Here is a 23,821-nt window from a genome sequence, read left to right as displayed (position 1 = left end):
AAATAATTCCTAATAATGGCTGTGTCTCCCAAATTTATATACATGACCATGATATACGGAATATTTCTCCTTGCTGTTGTTGCTGTCTAGTCGAGTATGACTCATAGAGATTTTTAACACTGTTACTATGCCACTTGAGAAAAACTGTGATGTTCCAGGCCAGATGGACAAATGAGTAAATAAGGAGAAAGAAGATGAAATGAAGAAGGGAAAATATGCCTAGTTAGTTAGACTAATGCTAAAATTTTTTAGGTCACAATGATAGCCAGCTGCAAGGAATTTGCAGATGTCCAGTTAAGGATAAATGAAAAGAAAACACTGAATACTTTAAATAAAGATCCACATCGAGTAACTATCAGGTACAAAAAGTAATAGGTTTCAAATTATTTTAAAAGATTGATTTAGCTAAAATAAATAATGATAAAATTTATGCCTGTGTTTTTATTTACAGATTTCCAATGAAAGGAAAAATTAAGACAAGAGAAATGAAAGTCAATTGGTAAAGATAATTGTTAAATGTCTTAAAAATACTTACTATAGATTTATACTTATCAAAGTTATTATACAGTTTTAAATTTTACCTTAAATTTGTTTTCCTTAATACCAAAAATTTATTTCCCCTAATATAGAGCATATTTACATAAAAAATAAGAAATCAGAATACATATGTTAATTTCCAAGAACAGTTAAGACTTTATAAATTTTCATTTGTAAGTTATTTTCTGCCAGAAATCATTGAAAGAGTATTCTATTAAGGAATAGGGAATATAGACAGATGACAAAGCTCCTCATCCTCAGGAGATTTTAAGTTAAATTGAATGATACAAAATGTGTAAAAATTAAGGGCAATAGAAAAGCACATTTAATTAATATCTGTTGACCACCTAATTCTAGGAGAAGCAAATAGGGAAAGCAAAAATCTGAATTTAGGCACATTTATGGGATGATTATTCTACCAAGAATGGAAATGTTGTATAGAGGAGTCGTCATTGGAAGAGTAAACTAAAGTTATGGTTTAAGTTGTAGTGACTTTTAAGTCAGTTTGTAGTAAGAAATGCAATGATGTTCTTTTCTGCTATGGTAAATACGTGGGCTTCTGAGCACTTAGATTTATTTTAGAATATATTTATTTAAATTATATACTTTCAGATTGTAACATTTTCGTGTGTCTCAATAAAAATAATTAGCCAAAGATTTTTTCTTTTTTTAAAAAATAATGATTTTTTGTGTGACTTAATAAAACTACTTAGACAATTTCTTCTTCTTTAGCTTATTGTTGATTTTAAGTACCATTGAGTATGACTCAACATGACTCTATATGAATAACCGATCTAAAGCCTCTTCTGTCCTCTGCCATTCTCATAATGTTCTTGAGCCCATTGCTGTAGTCACCGTGTTGGTCCGTCAGGTTGAGGATCCCTCTCTTTCTCTGACCCTTTTCCTTTCCCAGTATGATGCCCCCTTCTAAGAAATAGCCTCACTTAGAAAAATGCCCAAAGTATGCGAAACTTAGCTTATCATCTTTGCCTTAAAGAAGCACTCTGGCTGTACCTTCTTGAAGAAATATCTGTTTGTTCTTTGGGAAGTCCATGGAATGTTCAGTACTCGTCTCCAAGACCAACACTCAAAGGCATTAATTCTTTTTCTATCATCATTATTCATTTTCCAGTTTTCAGATGCATAACTAATGATTGAAAAGATCATAGCCTGAATCAGGCACACCTTTGTCCTCAAACTGGCATCATTACTCCTTAATAATTTGGAGAGGTCCTTGACTGTAGACTTTCCCAGGTCAATACATCTCCTGAATCCTGGTACCAATGAGATTGATTGAGGATACAAGTAAGATTAAGTCATTGACAGTTTCAGTCTTTTCTCCATCTATTTTGATGTTGCCTATTAGAATTTTTATTTCTTAATATTGGGCTGCAATCTATATTGAAAGCTATAGTCCATGTTTTCATCTGATGCTGATGCCACATTCTTTTCATATACTCCACCAACTTTGTAAAATGAGGTAAGTCTAGTTAAGATCTAATATCTCTATCATTTGAAGTGGCATATGAATTTCTGAAGAAATATGACTGAGAAAAAGATATCAGTTGTCCAAGCTATAGATCATTCTGATTATTTGTATGCAATAGGACCATGTTTCACATACAAAAATCTTCTCTAGCTAAAGAGGATACATTCCTGATACATTCAGTCTATGTTCTGAGCAAATTATTCTAGAAGTTGGACTCCAGATAAATGAATGTGCCATCAGGGTCAAAGGGAGACTCATCAATAACCTGTATTATGTGGATGACACAGCCTTGCTTGCTGAAAATGAGGAGGACTTGAAGAGCTTGCTATGAAAGAAGTTTTCTGTATTATTCATGATCTCCTCCAGATTTATTTTTATTCATAGATTTGAAGATAGTCTAAGCCATCAATTTTATATGCCATCTTGATCCTATTTATAAGTTGTTTCTTTGAGTATTTTGGTTTAGACAATATAAGTGACTTGCAATAACTTTTTTTCAAGAGAGTTGAACAGCTTCATAATGAGCCTTTGACTCCTCTTTATTTTGAGGATTTCTGCTTTTTTTATGTATGCAGACTTACGCTGAACAGTTTCCAGTTGCCCTAGGACAGAAGTCTTTATCTGTGCAAGCTGAGAGCAAATCTATTAGTAATAATAATAAAAAACTATTAGTAATAATAGCCATTCCTTGAATATTTATTGTACTGTGTTGTTGTTGTGTGTCATCAAGTCACCTGCTGCTCATAGAGACCCTATGTACAAGAGCCCTAAACCCTGGTCTGTCCTGTGCCAACCTCATTGTCTCTGACACTACTACTCCCATTACCCCAATCACTGAATCTCCATCTCATTGAGGGTCTTCCTCTCTTGCACTGTCCCTCCACCCTCCCAAACATGATGTCCCTCTCCAAGGACTGGTCCCTCCTTGCAGCATGCCCACAGTATGTCAGATGAACCTTCAGAATCTTTGCCTCCAAGGAGCAGCCCAGTTTCACCCTCTCCAGGACAAACCTGTTTGTTCTTCTAGCAGTCCATGGTATATATTCAATACTCTTCTCCAGCACCGCAGCTCAAAGGTGTCAGTTCTCTTTCTATCATCCCTAGTCATTGTCCAGCTCTCCGACACATAGCAGGCAATTGCACAGACTATGTCCTGGACCAGGCACACCTTCTTCTCCAGCTTGACATCACTGCTATTCAGTACTCTGGTGAGGTCCCTGACAGCCGATTTTCCCAATGCAATTCATCTTTTGTTTTCCTGGCTGCTGGTACCAAGAGTGTTGACAGTGGAGCCAAGTAAACTAAAACTGTTAACAATCTCAGTCTCTTTACCATCCATTATGATGTTGCCAGTTGGTCCAGTGGTGAGAATCTTTGTTTTCTTGATATTGGGCTTCAATTCATATTGAAGGCTGCAATCCTTGACCTTCTGCAGCAAGCACTTCAGGCCTTCTTTAGTTTCAGCAAGTAGGGTTCTGTCATGTGCATAACACAGGTTGTTGATGAATATTCTTCCAAACGTGATGCTACATTCTTCCTCATATAGCCCAGCCTCCCAGATGATCTGTTCTGCATACAGATTGAAAAAGTGTGGACACAGAATACATCCTTGGTGGGCAAGCAGTATTCTGCTGAAAATTACCCAAAAACAACTGGAGCAACACATCATCAGAGAAGTGCCAGATGTGCAGGCTTGGTTTAGAAGGGACTATGGTACTAGGGATATTATAGCTAATATTAGATGGGTCTTGGCAGAAAGCAGAAAAATCCAGAGGAATATCTATCTGTTTCATTGACTATACAAAGTCTTTTGACTGTGTGCATCACAATATGTACTATATTGGTTGCTTTATATCTGGTATACTGTACTGATTGTTGTATATTCCTGTGGCAGAAACCACTAGACTCTTCTGTTCTCACCTACACAGAAAAAAGATTTTGCCAGTCTCCTTTTTAGCATTTTGTGGCCAGTGACTATAATTTGAGCAATTAATTAATTGTACACACAATTGTTGTGTTTATCTTCCCTTTTATAAAAAAATTGTGATTTTTATGAACATTTACAGAAAAGTTGGATTTTCATTCATTCATTCTGGCATATTGTTCTCCCTACCCCCACTCCAGTTCACTTTCTTTTTAAAAAAAAATATTCATTGTTCCGTAATGTCCTCCCTCTGCTCCCCCTTTGTCTGTACACATTGCAATACATCTCTTATTCTGGACTGTTATACAAATAATGCCTAATTATATATTCCTTTTAAACAGTTATTTCCTTCATCTCTTCCAATGCAGTGTTCATTATTTATCCCTCTTAGATTCCCCCAGCAACCCAAGTGCTCATTAATACATGAATGGATGGGAAAACTATGGTATATTCACGCAATGGAATACTACAGAGCACTGAAAAACAAGGAAGTTGTAAACTATTATACAGCATAGGTGACCCTGGAGGACATTATGCTGAGTGAAATACCTCAGTCACAAAAGGACAAATAGTGCATTAACACCACTGTTATAAAACAGGACTGACATGGGGTTTAATCTTCCTTAAAGGCTGTTAATTCCTCAAAGGGATCAGTTGAGAGATAGGTCATAATGTTCCTCCTATTATTCCTACATCCTATGTGGAATGAATATGTATGACTGAAGCTCTAGCTTTTAGACCATTACATAACTTGAGAATGGAAGCCATACATGATAGAACAAGAATAAAAGTATCTGAACCTCTGGTGACTTTTGGAGCCATTACATGAAGTTCTGGAATGTCTGACTGATTTATTTTACACAAGATAATAAACCCTTGTGGTTTGATAATAATAATAATAATTTCTTTTTAATTCTTACAATTAGAATGATTGTTAGTCACTGTCAAGTCAACTTCCAACTCATAGCAATCCTATGTTCAGCAGATCAGAGCCCTCCTGGTCCTGTACTATTCTCACAATCTCTATTGTGCTTAGCTTATTGATGCAATCACTCTGTCAATTCATATCATTCAAAGCCTTCCTCTCCTTCTCTGACCAGCCTCCTTTCCAAGCACAGTGTCCCTTTCCAAGGACTGATACCTCCTGAAGATGTACCCAAAGTATGTGAAATGTAGTCTCATCATACTTGTCCCAAAGAACACCACGACTACACTTCTTTCAAGGCTATTTGTGTATTCTTTTGGTAATCAGTGGTATATTCAAGATTCTTCATCAGCACCACAATTCAAAGACAACAGTGCTTCGCTCTTTAGTCATTGTCCCACTTAGACATGCATATGAAGCAATTGAAAGTACCATAACTGGGATCAGGTGCATTTTGTAATTATTCTTTAATATCTTGATCTTTAGTACTTTAAAGAGGTCCTCAACAGCACATTTTACTTTGTGACTATTGCTTTAATAGGAGTTTATTGTGGATCCAAATGGAGTAAAATCCTTGAAAATGTAAATCTTTTCTCCATTCAGCAGATCAGAATTTTCAGCCATAATGTAGTACATTACACTTAGCATGAACTTAATTAACATTTAAATAGGCTATATTGTTTTATATTGTTGGTTAAATAAGTTATATTGTACCTCGAAAAGAAATAGAAAAAATAGAGATGTATTGATGAAGAATATGACAACAGCCTGTCTTTGCTGAGTTGAAAATATTTCAGTTTAGCAATGTTGTGGTTATAATAAGAGTACTGAGACTAAGTGGGAATTTTGACACAAAGAAAGATTAAGTGAATAAAGACAATCAGAAAAATAAGGGCCAAATATGTAGATGTTTGAAGTTAAAAACATAGAACTGTTAAAAAGATAGAACTGTAATGATGCCTCCAGTCAGAGAAATCAAGACAGAAATTTGAAGATGAAAGATTTCAGTCAATGATGTAAAATGCTATTAAATTTTGATTCTTTTTTTTTTCCTCCTCAGTCTTATTCAAGCTCAGCTAGGATGCATTCCCATGCAAGACTTTGCTTTAACACAGGATACAGCAAAGATTTTCAGAAATGGCTCAAGAATTACAAGATGTATGTTATGGGACAGTGGAATATCTATAATTTTCCATAGCAAATTAGTATACTAGATTTAATATGAGAAACTTTCTTCCAGGGTTGTCAGATTTTGTGGCTGCTCAAGAGAAGAATTTTGCCGTACTACTTAACAGTTTGATTTTAGCTAAATGTTTTCGGTGTAAACTTTGGGAAAACTCTCTGCATGTATCCAAACAGCTGGAAAAAATTGGTAGGTATTAAATACAGATAGCTAACTTATCAGTGTCTGTAATTCATTATTTTATTGTTCAGAAAATTACTGTGACTGTGAACTTTTAATGAAAACCCAGGTTTGTAGGCACAAATAAAGCACTATACTGTATCTTGAAAATCTCATTTTAATTTGTTTTTGCTTAAAAGATTTCATTTGAAATCAAGTGAAGAGTACATGAAAAAATTAAATTAGTATTCTCACTTAATTTTTTTCTTTAATCAAGAATAAAATTTTATTTTAGTAATTGACAGTATTACTTTGAGATGCTATCTCTTCCATTGTCATGAACAATATTTTGTAATTTCAGTGTTAAAGAACTAGCAGGTCCATCATTCCTAGTTTATTACAAAAAAAAGTCAATTACTTCTATCATAATTTTTACCCTTTTAATAATGCTGTTATTATTATGTGCCACTGAGTTGGAACTTACTCATAGTTGACTCTCTAGTTGGTTTTCTGAGGCAGTACATCACATGGAGGAGATTGCTCATCATTCTCCCATGGAACAACTAGAGGATTCAGACTTCATGCCTTTGGGTTGACAGTGCAACTCCTTACCATTAAGCCACCAGATCTCTCTTTAAGAAATAACAGGAGGATATTATTTCTGATATTCATACAGATCCTATAGATAAAAGATTGTACCTGTAGCCTTTCTCCATACCTATTCTATCTTTATTGGGGGAAGCCATTTGAGGAGCTGTACTCTCACAAAAACAATGGGACAATAGGGTATGAGGAAGACTCATCAACAACCTGTATTATGCTGATAATACAACCTAACTTGCTGAAAATGAGGAGTACTTTAAATTCTTGCTACAGAAGATTAAAGAGATAGATTATGTCTCAATATCAAGAAAACAAAAATTCTCACCACTGGACAAATTATTAACATCATGACAGATGGAGAAAAGATTGAAATTGTCAATGATTTCATTTTGCCTGGATGTACAATTAATACCCTTGACACAAGCAGCCAAGACATCAAAAGATATATTGCACTGGGAAAGTCTGCTCTCTAGGACCTCTTTAAAGACCTGAGGAGCAGTGATTCCAGTTTTAAGACTAAAGTGTTCCTGATTCAAGTCATGGTCTTTTCAGTCACTTACTATGCATCTGAGAGCTGGACAGTAAATAAGAATGTCAGAAGAAGAACTGATGCCTCTGAGTTGTGTTGGAGAAGAGCACTGACAATTCCATGTACCACCAAAACAAATAACGTCTTGGAGAAGGTGTTGCCAGAGTGCTCCTTAGTCGCAAAGATGGCAAAGCTTCATCTCACACACTTTGGTCAAGTTGCTAGGAAAGGCTGTTCCTTGGAAAGGAACATCATGCTTGGAAAGGTAGAGGGTTGGCAAATGAAGGAATACCCTGAATGGGATAGATTTGACACAGGGACTGCAGCAATGGGATCAAATGTGCCAGAGATGATGAGGATGGTCCAGGAAAGGCCTGGGTTCAGATTTATTGTTCATATAGTCATTATGAGTTATCTTTTATTTGATGACACATGTCCACAACAACAATAAATTTATAGTGAATCTAATTAGATTGTATACTAGGTAGATAAATACACTTTATGAGGTGTATTTACAAAAATTGGGATATAACTAAAGCACTTTGGAGTTTTCCAATGTGGTAACTTTGGCTTTGTAACTGTACTTTATTTCACCTCCATAGAGAGTGAGAACTCAAGAAATATAGTTGCTATTCCAAGTTTTACTAATTTTACAAGTTTGTATATAAGTTGATGAAATTAAAAAATGATGTTTGTTTCATGGCTAAGAGGTAAGGAACTGTGCTGCCAACTCTCGAGGTATATAGTTTGGATCCACCAGATGAAATATGGATAGGCTCTTCCTGTGTGATTTATGCCTCTAAAAACCCGCGAATGGGTGAGCTATGGGTTGGTCCTGACTCAACAGTATTCAACAACAGCAATTAAGGATAAAGAATTATGCTGCCAATTCAAAGGCTATCAATTTGAATCCATAAGCTGCTCTGTTGGAGAAAGATGAGTAATCTCCTCCTGTGAGATTTACTGCCTCTGAAAACCCACTGGAGCTATGAATCAGTTATGAGTCAGCAGTACATAACAATAACATCCTTTTTTTTACATTTTCAGAGACTTTGGATTTCCATTTATTCGTTGTTGTTCTTTTCTCCTGCCCCCTCCCCCAGTTCATTCTTCTCTTTGAAAAGTAAAAGAAAAATTCTTTTGTTGTTTTACAATCCCTCTCCCAAAGTCCACTCCACTATGCAGCCTTCATTCTGGACTCCTGTCAGGACATTAATACCTAATCACATATCCCTTTTAAACAGTTTTCTCCTTCATCTGTTTCAATGCAGTGTAATTATTAAAACCCATCTTTCTCAGTCTCCCCCAACCCCGATGTCAGTCCCGTTTTACAACAGTGGCACTATGCACCTTTTGTGACAGATACTTCACTCAGCATAATGTCCTCCAGGGTCACCCATTTTGAATAATATTGCATGAGTTCCTTGTTTTTCAATGCAGCATAGTATTCCACTGTGTGAATGGACCACAGCTTCTCTACCCATTAATTTGTTGATAGGCACTTAGGTTGTTTCCAACTCTTTGCTAACAATAACATCCTTTAGATAAAGAGCCTTAGTGGTATAATTGATCATGAATGTGTAAGCTGGACTTCTAACTAGTACAGTTCAAATATTCCAATTGTTTCTTGGAAGAAAGATGAGAAAGATTTACAGATTTGTGGAAGGTTACTGTGAGCTAGAACCAATTCAGTAGTGATGTAGATTCTTGTGTGTTTGTTTTGATCCTTTGGACAACACAAGTCTCCCAGTTGCTTTGTAATGTCTTATTTCATTTCCGTGATGTTTGAAATCTATGGTTGGTACAGGACATACAAGGACAGCCTGGAAATTAGGATTAAAAAGGGGATTGGCTAGTGAAAGAAATATCAAAGTAGGGCAGAAATTCCTGATAGGTAGGATCCTGCAGAACTCTTAGGAAACCAAATTTTTATTCTTCTCATAATGGCAAAAGTTCCATATTTAGATAATAGGAGCTTGTAGTGAGATTTGGGAACTAGATTAGTTGTTGTTGTTGAGTACCATCAAGTTGGAACCAACCCATAGCTGACCCTTGAGCGGCTTTTCAGAGGCAGTTTAATCACATGGGAGGAGATTGCCCATCATTCTCCCAAAGAGCAGCTGGTGAATTCAGACTGTTCCTTTGGGATTGTAATGCAGTTTCTTACTGCTAGGGCACCTGTTAATGGGCTAGAGGACCAAAGTAACACTAAATACTGAGTCAAAAAAAAAAAAAAGGTAGCATCCAGCAGGAGAGAAGAGTGTCCTCACCTTACTTCCATGTTAGTTCAGTACAGGTATCATGAGATGGCTGCAGATGGTGCTCACTGGAATGCCCAAGAAAATGTTGGAAAGGCATAAAGAAGTCCAGAACCTCTATGAGTTCCAGGAATAAACAGCATGATGAATGCAGTATGGACCCAACTTTATGAATAGTGATGCCTAGGACCGAGAGACATAGTGAATACATCCAGCACAGGCAAGAACAGTTGATCAGGCATACAGATACAGAGTGGGGTTGCAGGTGCAGCAGAGACAAAAATCCCAAAAAGTTAAAAAAAATAACATGAACAAGCACACCTGAATTCCTAAACAATGTGGACACCTGTTAAATTGACAATAGCTGTTAGTTTTGATGCAGAACTCCAAAAAGTGTGCTATATGATGGACATTTCTGGGTGGGGGAACTTGTGGTAAGTCTCTGACAGGTGAAGCTCTTGGAGGAGTAGTTCCAGGGACCAGATTTCCATGCCCTGTGTTCACAGAGAGAAAAATTTGAGATAAGCCAGTAATCTCAGATGGGGTGGTGGTGAGACAACAGAAGGCAATAACCAGTGTCTTTACAGAGAAAGTCTAGTTTCACAGTAGCTTGTCACATTTCTCCAATATCCAATATTAAAATGACAACAACAGGTGCTATAAACCATAGAATTTGGTGGTTTATAGCACCCTCAATCAAGGAACTTAGAAATGAAGGAATGATGGCTTGTGCCTATAGGATCAGTAAGAAAAGGAAAATAAAAGGTATATTTACATGTGGAATTTGGAGCTTAAGAAAACCTCAATCTTCAATAAATTAAGTAATCATTACAATAGTAGTTATAATATACAAAAGTAGAAAACTCTAGAGAAAGAGTTTAATTTCCAGTGCTATCATGGGAAAATAGTTTATTGTTCCTAATATAACAATTACCAAGCATATGAATGTGGAGGAAAAGAATGAATCAAGCAGATCATGGAAAGGAGATAAAAACCCATGGACAAGGAAGAACAGAAATTGGAATTACTAGACAATGACTTTTAAGAGTAGTAATCATGTACAATGCATTAAAGAAAGCAAACAAAAAAAGCCAAAGAGAATTGGGAAAAGAACAAAAAAATAATTTCAAAGAAGAGAATTTTTTTAACTATAAATGAATGGTATACAGAAACAAATCATTACCTGAAAGGGCACATCAGCAGATTTGAATTGAAATAAAAAATTAAGTTGAAGGTAGCACAATTGGAGAGGTCACAATCTGAGGAGCTGAAAGAGGAATTACAAACAAAGCTTAAGGGGTCTGTGGGATACCATCAAACAGAATAATATATATATTTTGTAAGTACCAGAGGGAGAATAGAGACAGAGACAGAATTTTTTGAGAATAGCTGAAAATGTTCCAGAATATGCTGACAGGCAGAAATCTATGCATAAAGATTCTTAACCCAAAAGAACCACACCAAACCATTTATAATTACAATTTTTTTTAAAAAAAAAAACAAAGAAGAAGAATATTGAGACCAATGTGGGGACAAATTATAGCATAAAAGTCAATATATATTTTCTTTCCTTTGAAAAAAATAAATAATTGAAGAATGCCACAACCCAGAGGAGGGAACTAGAAACTATTTTTGATGATTTTAGAAGTTATTTAACTGAATCTTTAATGTTTTCACTTACACAGTCATTAATATATGTTTATTTAGTTTTAAATTTTGTTGTTGTTATGTGCCGTTGAGTCAGAACCAACTCACAGCGGTTTTTCAGAGACAGTAAATTAAACGAGAGAGGACTGTCCATCCTTCTCTCAAGGAGTACCTGATGGATTTGAACCACATGCCTTTGGAGTTGCAGTGCAGTTTCTTACCACTAGGCCACCAAAGCACTGCCCTTTGTTAAATATTTAGATTTACTTTAAAATTAATTGTTTGAAAATTGTTATTTGATTAATATTCCACAGGCATAACATTATCAAATGCAATGGTAAATGCAGGTTTGACATCCTTTAAAAAAATAGAAGAAACAAATGCAAGAGAACTTGAACTGGTATGTAATATTCACTTATTCTTAATGTTATATGAACTCTATTCAACTTTCAAAGCTTACCTTGTATACCTTTATTTGTATTTAAAATATTACTTCTCATCTCATAGTCATAAATATTTTAACTTAAAGAAGTATTAAGTTGATGAGTATGGTTAAAACTACTGATTCTAAAAATATTGTTTTAAAATAATTTTTGGTATTATAGTAAAAATAAAATTATATAATGTTTTTAGATTTTAAATAGACACCCTCCTTTTGGAACTCAGATCAAAGAAACTGTGATGCATCTACCAAAATATGAACTTAAAGTGGAACAGGTAAAATGTTTTCTGTTTAAGTGTTTTGCTCTTCTCCTCAGAAATAAAGGTCTCCTTAACTTGGCTTGGAGCTGAATATGAACACTGTTACTTTTAACGCTTTTTGTGTTTATCTTTTTTAAAAGGTTGCAAGATACAGTGATGCCATTGCAGAAATATTAGTAACTATAATTTTAAGAAACTTTCAACACCTACAAATCAAAAGAACAGCACCAGATTTTCACTATGTTAGCTTAATAATAGGCGATGCAAATAATCAAGTGGTGTTTAAGCACAAGATCATGTAAGTGTTTAATATTTTAGTATTTTACTTCTAAGCATATACTGTAAAAGAATAATTTCACTGGTGGTGTGAAGAAAATAAGATCATTTTGGGGTCAATTAAACCACATTTTCTTGACATTATTCTGAGATATTTATTTGTCTACTAAAGAAGACATCACATAGATTTAACATTAAGTCTCTTGTTTTAGATTCTTGTTGTTAAGTGACATTAAGTCACTTGCAACTCATAGCAACCCTAGTACAATAGTTCGGAAACCTGCTCTATCTTGTGCCAACTTTATTGTCTCTGATACACCTATCCTTATTACCCCAGTCACTGAATCAATTCATCTTATCAAGTGTCTTCCTCTCTTTCACTGTTCCTCCAAACTTCCGGGCATGATATCACTCTCGAAGGACTGGTCACTTCTTGCAACATGTCTAGAGTATATCAGATAAAGCTTCAGAATCCTTGCCTCCAAGAAGCAGCCCTCTTTCACCCTCTCCAGGATGAACCTGTTTGTTCTCCTAACAGTCCACAGTATAGTCAATACTTTTCTCCAGCACAACAGCTCAAAGGTATAAATTCTCTTTCTGTCATCCCTAGTCATTGTCCAGCTTTCTGACATATAGCAAATTATTGTGAAGATCATGGCCTGGATCAGGCACAGACTGACATTCTCCAGGATGACATTGTTGCTCTTCAGTGCTCTGAAGAGGTACCCAGTGCAATTCAGTTCATCTTTTGATTTCCTGGCTGCTGGTACCAAGAGTGTTGATTGTGGAGCCAAACAAACTAATGCTGCTAACAATCTCAATCTCTTCACTATCTACCATAATGCTGTCAATCGGTCCAGTGGTGATAATCTTTATTTTCTTGATGTTGAGCTTCAGTCCATATTGAAGGCTGCAGTCCTTGACTTTCTGCAGCAAATGCTTCAGGTTGTCCTCAGTTTTAGCAAGCAAGGTTGTGTCATCTGCATAACAAGGTTGTTGATGAATTTTCCTCCAATCCTGATGCCACATTTCTCTTCATAGAGCCCAGCCCCTTGAATGATCTGTTTTGCATGTAGATTGAATGGTAGGGAGATAGGACACATCCCTGGCATACACCCTCCCTGATTTTGAAACAGACAGTGTTTCCTTATTCTGTTCTGATGCCTGCCTCCTGGTCCAAGTATAGGTTTTGCATAAGCACAATCAAGTGTTCTGGGATTCCCCATTCTTCTCAGAGTCAGCCACAGTTTTTTGTGATCCACACAGTTAAATGCCTTTGCATAGTCAATGAAACACAGATAGACATTCCTCTGGTACTCTCTGCTTTCAGCCAAGATCCATCTCTAACATTAGTTATAAAATCCCTAATATTACCATAGGTAAATGAACAAAGTGTAAATCCTGTCACCAAGATCTGGAAAAAAGTGAATAGATGATTCTTAAGAGCAGATGCATCTCACTATTTTTGAACTTGTCTATTTTCCTACCATTATCCAGTCATTCCATGCTCTTGTTATTGTTGTGCACTGTAGAGATGGAACTGACCCAATAGTTGACCCTCTGACAGGTTTTCAGAGACGGTTATTCGCACAGGAGGAGATTGTTCATCTTTCTCCCATTGAGCAGCTGGTGGATCATGTGCATTTGGGATTGCAAGCATAGCTTCTTGCCACTAGGCCACCAGAGCTCCCTATCCCATGGTTTTACTACTCTCTTTTTTTTAGTATAATTTTTCTTTTTCTTACCTTAAAATACATCTTCTATTTCCAAATTAAGAGCCAACAAGTTACTATAGCTATATTTCAGGATCCAGACAAACAGACTAATTCTATAAAGAAACTACATACTTTTCTTTATAGCTAGCATGCTCTAACATGCTGTGCTGTCATTTTTCCCCCTTCAGCTTTTCTTCTAATACTGTTATTCTCCCCAGAAATAAAATGCTTAGGAATAATACATATGACTAAATGCAAAAATACAAGTCAAATAATAGCTAATGTTTTTTAGCACTTAGTATGATGCAAGTTTTGAATTGTTTAATCTTTGTATAGAGAGGTATTATAATAATCCACTTTTTATAGAAGGAATTGAAACAAATTAGGGTGCCCAAGATCATACAGCAAGTTAATAGTAAAATCTAGATTTGAACCTGAGCATTCTGACCCAGAGCTTATTGTCACAGCCATATTACTGTACCTGGAAATCCAAGAATGGAAGTGACTCTGAAACCAGAACTTCCTAAATGGAGCAAGTATCTTCTTTCTGAAGTTAGTAAGTGACAGTTAAGATGCCATCCCTTTTACTAGTAGCTGTTCTTCCTCCAACTAGCCATGACACAATTATAGAGAATTGTACAAATATTTGTTCTCCTGTAACTACTAAGTTTAGTGACAGCTCTGATAATCTGAGTGAAAATAAATTACACTCAATCATAAAACTGGTCTCTGCTTGTGCTGTTATTAATTACAACTAATTGGTTCCAATTGCAAAATGAGGTTATTCTAAAAAGATATAGTTTATGTACAGCTAATTTAAATAGTGATTTGAGAGAAATTTCTTGGGTTAATGATGGCAACTATATAATCTAGGTCTAAAATGAGTCAATGCAACTGAGAATAAACTGTAGGGTTAATATGTAGTTAAGAAAATTATGGTTAATAAAACCTCGTTGACAATCTGTTTCTCTCCAGAATTTGGGAAAAGCTGTTTTTAGACCTATTTTAGGAAAAATCATCCCTGGAAAACGTAGTGTATTATTTAGTATTTGGAGGAAGTTTTGAATGATTCATGATGATTTTTCAGGGATTCTATTCTACTAAAAGCTGGAAATTGGACAAAAAAGATCCATGTGAAGAGAATTCTAGAATCTGAAGATCTTAATATAAATCTAATTAGTTCTGAATATGGTAAGTTAATTGAAGTAATGAAAATATTAATTTGAAATAGCATTTCAAAATTATTTTCTTTATATTAAAATAGAAAGAATAGAAATATTATAAAAATATATTTCCATACTAAATAAACTTTAAAGGATATATGATATACTAAGATATGGTTAAAAAACAGCATGAATCAAGATAACATTATTGAAATATTACCTCTATATTTATGCCAAATATTTTCTTTTTCAAGATAGTTAGATTTAAGTTGTTATAAGGGTGGTAAGTGTATAGATTTGTATTTGTTATTTTGTTAACCTTTAAAAAATTTTTTAATTTCATGGACCTCTGTAACTTTTAGTTTAAGTAGTTATGAGAATCAAAGATATATAAAAGTAAGTAAATGGTCTCATGGATTTATACAAGTAAAACATGCTTAATTTTTTTTTTCTTTTGCAGTTGGACTTGATATTCAGCAAAAATTTACAGTCTTTTACTCAGGACCCATGAAGTTTAAAAATCAAATAATGATGCAAAGGAAATCAGAAACAGAGCTTTCCAATTCTGAACATTTGGATAGATCTGTAGTAGGACCCAGTAAAGGTAAATAGCTCATTACTTCCAATTTTGCATTTAAAAAAAAGATATATTTTTGGAGAAGTATCAGTTTTATAGCAGTGTTTCATGTAGATTATTGATTCTCTGGATTTGTTTTTGCTGTGTACTCTCAAATTGGAACTGACCCATAGCTGACCATCCATTGGGTTTTCAAAGGCAGTTTAATTTTATGAGAGGAGATTGTGGATCTTCCTCCCACAGAGTGAACTGCATGCCTTTGGAACTACAGCATAGTTACTTACTTCTAGAACACCAGAGTCTCCCAGGAGCAGTTTAGCTGTTCCTTCTCCAAGACAAAACTGTTCTTTTAACAGTCCATGGGATAGTCAGTACTCTTCTCCAACTCCATAACTCAAAGACATCAGTTCTTCTTCTGTCATCCTTATTCATTGTTTTGCTCTTAGCTGCCTAGCAAGTAATTGAATTAGCCCATGGTCTGAATCAAGTGCACCTTAGTCCTCAAACTTACATCAGTGCTCCTCAAGAATTTGGAGAAGTTTAACTTAGGAGAAATATCACTTCGATAACATTGCTTCATTCAGATTATTGATTTTCTGGAATTAGATATTGTGATTTCCTAACAACTTAATAAACTATATTAGGAATTCTCTTTAAATAATAAAATACATTAGGAATTAAATTTAGTATTTGTCATATTGCAACAACACTTAGGACACAAATGATATGACTTTGAGAAACATTTTCTCTTTTCCATGCTTATTTTATTCTTATGAACAGTGTCAAAAAGAGAACAAGTAATGTGCACAAATCTGTACATTAGATGAGGCCACCAGAGCTCCCTGAGGCAAACTAGTATGATGATTTTAAAAAAAAATTATTTTCACTGTGGAAGGTTGTTTTTTTATTTAACATAGACAGAAGCATATGGTACATGAACAGATGACAATCATCATTACTCAATAAGGAAATGCAATTTAAAACTTCAATGAGGTGGCAATTCATATCCATTAAAATGCCCTTAATAAAAAGGCAAATGATAATAAATACTGTGAGCATATGGAGAAATGTAACCCTCGTACATTGCTAATGAGAATGTAAAATGGTACAGTTTTGGAGAAATATATAGTTAATTGTTGTTGTTATGTGCCATCAACTCACCTGCAACCCATAGTGACCCTTGTACAGCAACAGCTCTGACGCCTGCCCTGTCCTGAGCCAGTCTCACTAATTCTGACACATCAACCTCCATCCCCTCAGTTACTGTATCAATCCATCTCATCCGGGGTCTTCCTCTCCTTCAGTGTCCCTCCACCCTTCTGAGCATGATATCCTTCTCCAAGGATTGGTCCTTCCTGGACACATGCCCAAAGTATGTGAGACCGAGCTTCAGAATCCTAGCCTCCAAGGAGAAACTTTGTTTCACCCTTTCCAAGACAGACCTATTTGTTTTCTTGGCAGTCTGTGATATGTTCAAGACTCTTCTCAGTAAAGCACAAATAGATATTCTAGTATTCTTTACTTTCAGCCAGGACCCATCTGACATCCGTGGGGATCCCTCGGGTACCATAGCCTCTTCTATATCCAGCTGGAACTTCTGACTGTTTTCTATTTACTAGTCTAGCCATTTTTAAATAATCTTCAGCATTATTTTGCTTTTATGTGATATTAATGATATTTTTCAATAGTTTTCCACATTCTGTTTGATCACCTTTCTTGGGAATGTGAATAAATATGAATCTTTTCCAGTCAGTTGACCAGGCAGCTGTCCTTCAAATTCCTGCATGAGGACATGCGGGGCTGTGTATGTCATTTGAAACATATCAGTTGGTATCCCAACGATTCTTGAGGCCTGTATGTGTAAATACATATATACACACACACATAACCTACATAATATATATAAACACACACACATATACACACAGACAAAACTCTTGGTACCAGCAATCAGAAAATCAAAAGATAAATTGCATTAGGGAAGTCTGCTGTCAGGAACCTCTCCAGAGTGTTAAAGGGCAGTGATGTCAGTCTAGAGACTAAGATACACATGATCCAGCACATGGCCTTTGCAATTATTTGCTATGCATCAGAGATATGGACAATGACTAAGGATGGTAGAGAAAGAATTGATGCTTTCCTGCTATGTGTCAGAGAGTTGGACAATGACTAAGGATGATAGAAGAAAAATTGATGCTTTTGAGTTATGGTACTGGAGAAGAGTATTGACCACCACGAGGTCAAATAGGTCTAACTTTGAGAGAATGAAAGCAAGTTTCTTCTTGGAGACAAGGATTTTAAAGCTCCATCTCACATACTTTGGCCAGGAGGGACCAGTTTTTGAAGAAGAATATCATGCTTGGAAGGGTTGAGGGACAATGTAGGAGAGGAAGACCCCAGAAGAGATGTATTGCCATGATACCTGGGGCAATGGGATTAGGTGTGTTGCAATTAGTGAGGCTGGCTCATGATAAAGCAGGTTTCAGAGCTATTATAAGTAGGGTTGCTGTTAGGCACAGATGACTCGATTGCACATAACAACAATGATATATGTATATCTATCAGATTTTCCCAGTACAATTCACCATGAGTATTGATTGTGGAGTGAAGCAAGCTTTAATTGTTAACAACCTCAATCTCTTCTCCATTTATCATGGTGCTACCAATAGGCCCAATGGTGAGAATCTTTGTCTTCTTGATATTGAGCTTCAATCCATATTGAAAACTACAATCTTTGACCTTCTGTAGCTCAGTTTCAGCAAGCAAAGTTGTGTCATCTTCCTAATGTTGGTTGTTGATGAATCATCCTCCAACCTGAATGATCTGTTCTGTATGTAGACTGAAAAGATATGGAGACAGGATGCATCCCCGACTCACTCGTTTCCTGATTTTGAAACATGCAGTGTTTCTTTGCTCTGTTCTGATGACTCTCTCCTGGTCCAAGTATAGGTTTCGCATAAGCAGAATCAAGTGTTCTGAGATTTCCATTCTTCTCAGAGTTAGCCACAGTTTGTGTGCTCCACTACACCTTTGCATAGTCAATGGAACACAAATAGATATCCCTCAGTACTCTTTGCTTTCTGCCAAGATCCATCTGACATTGGTGATAATGTCTCTAGTGCCATGACTCTTCTAAACCCAGCTTGTATTTCTGGTATATATATTTAAATGTTGTTATGTACCTTTGAGTTAATTGTGATTCATAGCAACCTTTGAATAATAGATCTGAACCTTGCCCTATCTTGTGCCATCCTCATGATCTCTGGTGTGTGTGTGTGTGTGTGTTTGGTATGTATCATTGAGTCTGAAGCTGATCTTCAAGAACGTTTTTAGAGGCTGTTGCTTGTGAGGAGATTACTTATCTTTCTGTCACTGAGCACATGCTTTAAGGTTACCAATGCAACTCCTTACCACTAAGTTACCAGAGCTCTATGAAATACATGTTGTTGTTAAGTGCCATCAAGTAGTAGATGACTCACAGCAACCCTATGAATAAAAGACTTGAACACTTATATAACTTTCATCGTTTCTCTAAGTTCATAGTTTCCGGAGGCAAGCTATTTCGGAAGTGGATGCCACTCCTGCTTCAAAGCCTGTTTAAAATCTGATAGCTTCACCAAACACTGTCCACCCTGGGTAACCATTACCATAGTTGACACTTCAGTGTCACAGTGTTTAGCATCACAGCAACCACAAGTTATCTTTGTACAGCAAACTGACAGACCAGTGCAATACCACTTAGAAGAATGTTTGACAAAAAATAATTAAAACCAGGCCCAAGGGCCCAAATTCTTTTTTAAATATGAGGCCACATATAATCAGCTCACATTCAATTGTGAGCTAACATTCTATACCCAAGCCTCAAACAAAACCAGAAAATACACATGTGAAATATATGTGAAAAAATATTATAATCATGTTATAATAAACTCATAGGTGTCCCTGCAGTAAATTTTCAGAAGCTAGAAATCAAACAGTAAATCACCTATCTTTCTCCTGTGGAGTTGCTGTTCAATTTTAAATACTTCTCTATGAGTTATCAGTCACACTCCTTACCTACAGACCATAAAGCATAGTCAGTAGGGAGTTATGCTACTAACTCAAAAGTGCTGCTTCTCTGGTGATTAGAATAATATATGTTGTTTGTTTTTATATGCTGTCGAGTCACCTGCAAATCATAGTGACCCTATGTACAGTAGCTCTGAACCTTACCCTGTCCTAAACCAGTGTCATGGACTCCAACAGACTTACCCTCATTACCTCAGTTACTGTGTCATTTAATCTCATCTGGGGTATTCCTCTCCTGTGCTCTTCTGCCACACTTCTGAGCATGATAACCTTCTCCAGGGACCAGTCCATCCTAGACACATACCCAAAATATATGAGACAGAGCTTCAAGATCTTAGCCTCCAAGGACAAACTTCATTTCACCCTTTCCAAGACAGACCTTTTCATTCTCTTGGTGGTCCATGGGGTGTTCAGTATTCTTCTCCACCACCACAACTCAAATGCATTGATTCTTCTTCTGTAATCCTTAGTCACTGTCTAGCTCTCTGATGCATAACAAGTAATTGCAAGGAGCATGGCATGAATCCAAGACATGTTAGTTTCTAGACTGACTGACATCTTTGCTTTTCAGTACTCTGGAGAGTCTCTGACAGCAAATTTTTCCAGTCCAATTCATCTTTGATTTTCTGACTGCTGATATCAAAAGAGTGTTGATTGTGGAGCTGAGCAAGCTGTAATTGTTAACAACCTCAGTCTCTTCTCCCTATGTCATGATGCTGCCATTTGCATTTGGCCCAGTGATGAGAATCTTTGTCTTCTTGTTATTGAGCTTCAGTCCATATTGAAGACTACTGTCCTTGATTTTCTGCATAAAGTGCTTCAGGTTCTCTTCAGTTTCAGCAAGCAAGGTTGTGTCATCTGTATAACACAGGTTGTTGATGAGTTGTCTTCTGATCCTGATACCACATTCATTCCTCCTCATGAAGCCCAGTCTCCTGAGTATCTGTTCAGCATATAGATTATAAAGGTATGGAGACAGGACACATCTCTGATGCACTCTTTTCCTGATTTTGAACCACGTACTGTTTTTGCTCTGGTCTGAGGACTGCTTTCTGGTCTGAGTTGGAATCAACTCATAGCTGACTCTCCCATTGGTTTTTCAGACAGTATTAATTACACCTGACGAGATTGCTCTCATCTTTCTCCCATGGAGCAGCTGGCGGATTCAAACTACATGTCTTTGAAATTGCAGTACAGTTTCTTATCCTAGAGCCCTGAATGATATATACATACAAATATATATTTGTAAATGAAAATTCATTGCTCTCTGTATAGTCTTACTCTTCCTTTGTAGTGTTGAGATACCTAATTTCTACTGCTGATGACACTCAGTTTATGCCCAGTGGGATAGTGTGACTAGTCAATCACCTTGTGGGTAGAACATTTGTATGGTCGTGTCCATCTGTGGGGCAAAGTCAAAGTCAGTGCCTAGAAAAGTAAACAGTAAACTTTTGACACTACAAAATGGCATATCTCACCTTGTTGGTTTTGTTCTTAAGTGCCTTAGAATCATAGATGACCCATAGCGACTTGATGAATGAAAGTCTTGAATGCAAAACATTCATCTTTTCTCCAAGTCCATAGAGTTTCCTGAGGCTTTTTTTGGAAGTGGGTGCCACTCCTGATTCTAAGCCTGTTTTATTTGGGAGATCCACAAACACCAAAAGCCTTTTTAAATAAGAGGCCAAATCAAATCAAATGAACTAACACCCTGTTTGGGATTTGCTATAGTGTGCTGTAGAACTGCTTCCAACTCATAGCAACCCTGAAAGGCAGACAGGAACTATCCTATTGCATTTCCTAGGTAGTGATTTTACAGAATCACATCACCAAGTCTTTTCTTCCTTGGAACAATTTGTGGGTTTAACTTATTGACCTTTCACTTAGCAACAAAGCACTTAACCTTTGTATTGTAAAATCTCCTTAGCTTGAAATTAGGACTGTGCTAAGATGAAATCTATTCAGAGGCAGTGGGTTTGGTCTATTGTTATTTTTTATTAAGTAGTATAAACTCATAGTTGTTAGTTCTTTATCATGTTCAGAAAGATTCAGAGGTAACTGGACTATAGAAGAATCAAATAGAAGTATATAGAAAGAATTAAAGTTGAGAAAACTAGAGTTGGGGTTCTGAGGTCTTTCTAGTTCCTGATCTAGTCTCTCCTGTAGCCTACCTGCATTGCTTCTTCTGAACTCCACAAAATAGCTATATATATATATATAGATACATATATCTCCTAAACATTTTGTTTAAAATAGCTTAAATTATTTCTTTTATTTGTAAATGTAGTTAAAGGTGGCCAATCTGCAGTGTTTGTATTAATATAACAGCCTTTTTATAAGAGCAAAGTTATCTCACACTTTTGTAGAAAATGGATAAAAAGATGCTTTCTCTCAGGCACATGATGTACTCATACACACAACATACATATACACTCTTCATGTGATTGTTAACACAGGCATTGTGCCAAATGTCCAGATTTAAATATATTCTTAGGTAATTTCTTGATTGTACAATTCTGGTTTTATGTGCAAATTCATATATCACCATATAACCCACATAATTATATCTTTAAAGTATAATTATATTTATTTTGTACCTTTCTTAGTGACTGATAAAAAAGGGCTATAGATTTCTCCTACTAAGTAACAAGATTAATTTTTTTAAATAATCCAAATTATAGTTTTTTATCTCTTCTCAGACTATATTATTAAGTGATATGTTTTAGTTCAGAGACTATAATTGCTAAATGATTGCTTCTTAATTTGCTTACAAGTTCAGTAACTGTTTTAATATTGTGGACCACAACCTGTGGTTAATTTTGAGAAGAATGGGAGTTCCAGAATACCTGATTGTGCTCCTGAGTAACTTATGCTTGAACCAGAAAGCAGTCGTCAGAACAGAACAAGGAAACACTGTATTGTTAAAAATCAGAAAAAGCATGTCACAGATGTGTCTTATCTTCATATTTTTTTTCAATCAGTATGTGAAAAAGATCATTCAAGAGGCTGGGCTTTATGAGACGGAGTTTGGAATTGGATGAAGACTCATCAACAGCCTGTATTATGTAGATGGCACCAACTTGCTTGCCAAAAATAAGGAGGGCCAGAAGTGTTTGCTGCATAAGGTCAAAGATTGGAGTCTGCAATATAGTTTGAAGCTCAACATCAAGAAGACAAAGGTTCGCACCACTGGGTGAATTTGTAGCATCATGATAGATGGAAAGGAAATAGACGTTGTCAGCAATTTCAGCTTGTCAACCTCATGGTACCAACACTCAGGAAATCAAAGGATGAATTGCACTGGGAAAATGTACTGTCAGGGACCTCTCCAGAGTGGAGACCAACAATGGCAAACAACAATGCCAGTCTGGAAACCAAGGTGCTCCTGATCCAACCTATGGTCTTTGCAGTTGCTATGCATCAAAGAGCTGGAGAATGACTAGACTGATAGAAAAAGGATCAATACGTTTGAGTTGTGAAGAGTGTTGAACATTCCATGGACTGTCAATAGAACAATTTCATTCTGGCAAGGATGAAAACAAACTGCTCCTTAGAGGTGAGGATTTCAAAGCTCCATCTCACATACTTCAGGCATGTTGACAGAAAGAGACCAGTCCTTGGAGAAAGACATCATGATTGGAAGGGTGGAGTGACAGTGCAAGAGGGGAATACACTGGATGAGATGGATTGACACAGTAAACTAGGATTATAGGGTTAGGTGTGTCAAAGACAGTGAGACTGGCTTAGGATAGGGCAGAGTTCAGAGCTATTATGCGGAATGTCACTATCAGTCGCAGGTAACTCAGTACACATAACAACCGCAACAACAACATTGTCAAATTATAGAACTATATGTAAGAACAAAAAATACACAGCTTAGGGTACATAATTTAACTGAAGAGTCTTATGCTCCATATAACTGAAAAAATTATCTTTAAAAAATATTCTTTCAACAGCAGTTTCACATATTTGATAATAATTATAAAATGTAACTTATAATTTGAAGAAAAATACTTCTTCAAAAATACATGGTTGGGAGATACAATATGCTTTGTAAACTTGTACT

General features: G+C 36.0%; 1 protein-coding gene across 1 annotated transcript in view; it reads left to right on the top strand.

The window, feature by feature from the left end:
- HFM1 (HFM1, ATP-dependent DNA helicase homolog (S. cerevisiae)) overlaps positions 1-23,821 on the top strand; it is a 180,285-nt gene that overhangs the window by 86,632 nt on the left and 69,832 nt on the right. Inside the window, 9 exon segments of the mRNA XM_006898967.1 lie at positions 209-359; positions 452-499; positions 5,936-6,033; positions 6,116-6,247; positions 11,569-11,654; positions 11,888-11,971; positions 12,097-12,254; positions 15,035-15,138; positions 15,571-15,714. Coding sequence (XP_006899029.1) covers positions 209-359; positions 452-499; positions 5,936-6,033; positions 6,116-6,247; positions 11,569-11,654; positions 11,888-11,971; positions 12,097-12,254; positions 15,035-15,138; positions 15,571-15,714 — 1,005 coding nt within the window.

Source organism: Elephantulus edwardii, unplaced genomic scaffold, assembly GCF_000299155.1.
Source record: "Elephantulus edwardii isolate Elephantulus edwardi_28Jun2011 unplaced genomic scaffold, EleEdw1.0 scaffold00242, whole genome shotgun sequence".
Taxonomy (NCBI): domain Eukaryota; kingdom Metazoa; phylum Chordata; class Mammalia; order Macroscelidea; family Macroscelididae; genus Elephantulus; species Elephantulus edwardii.
Note: the sequence above shows the minus strand (reverse complement) of the source record. Positions and strands in the feature narration are given on the sequence as shown.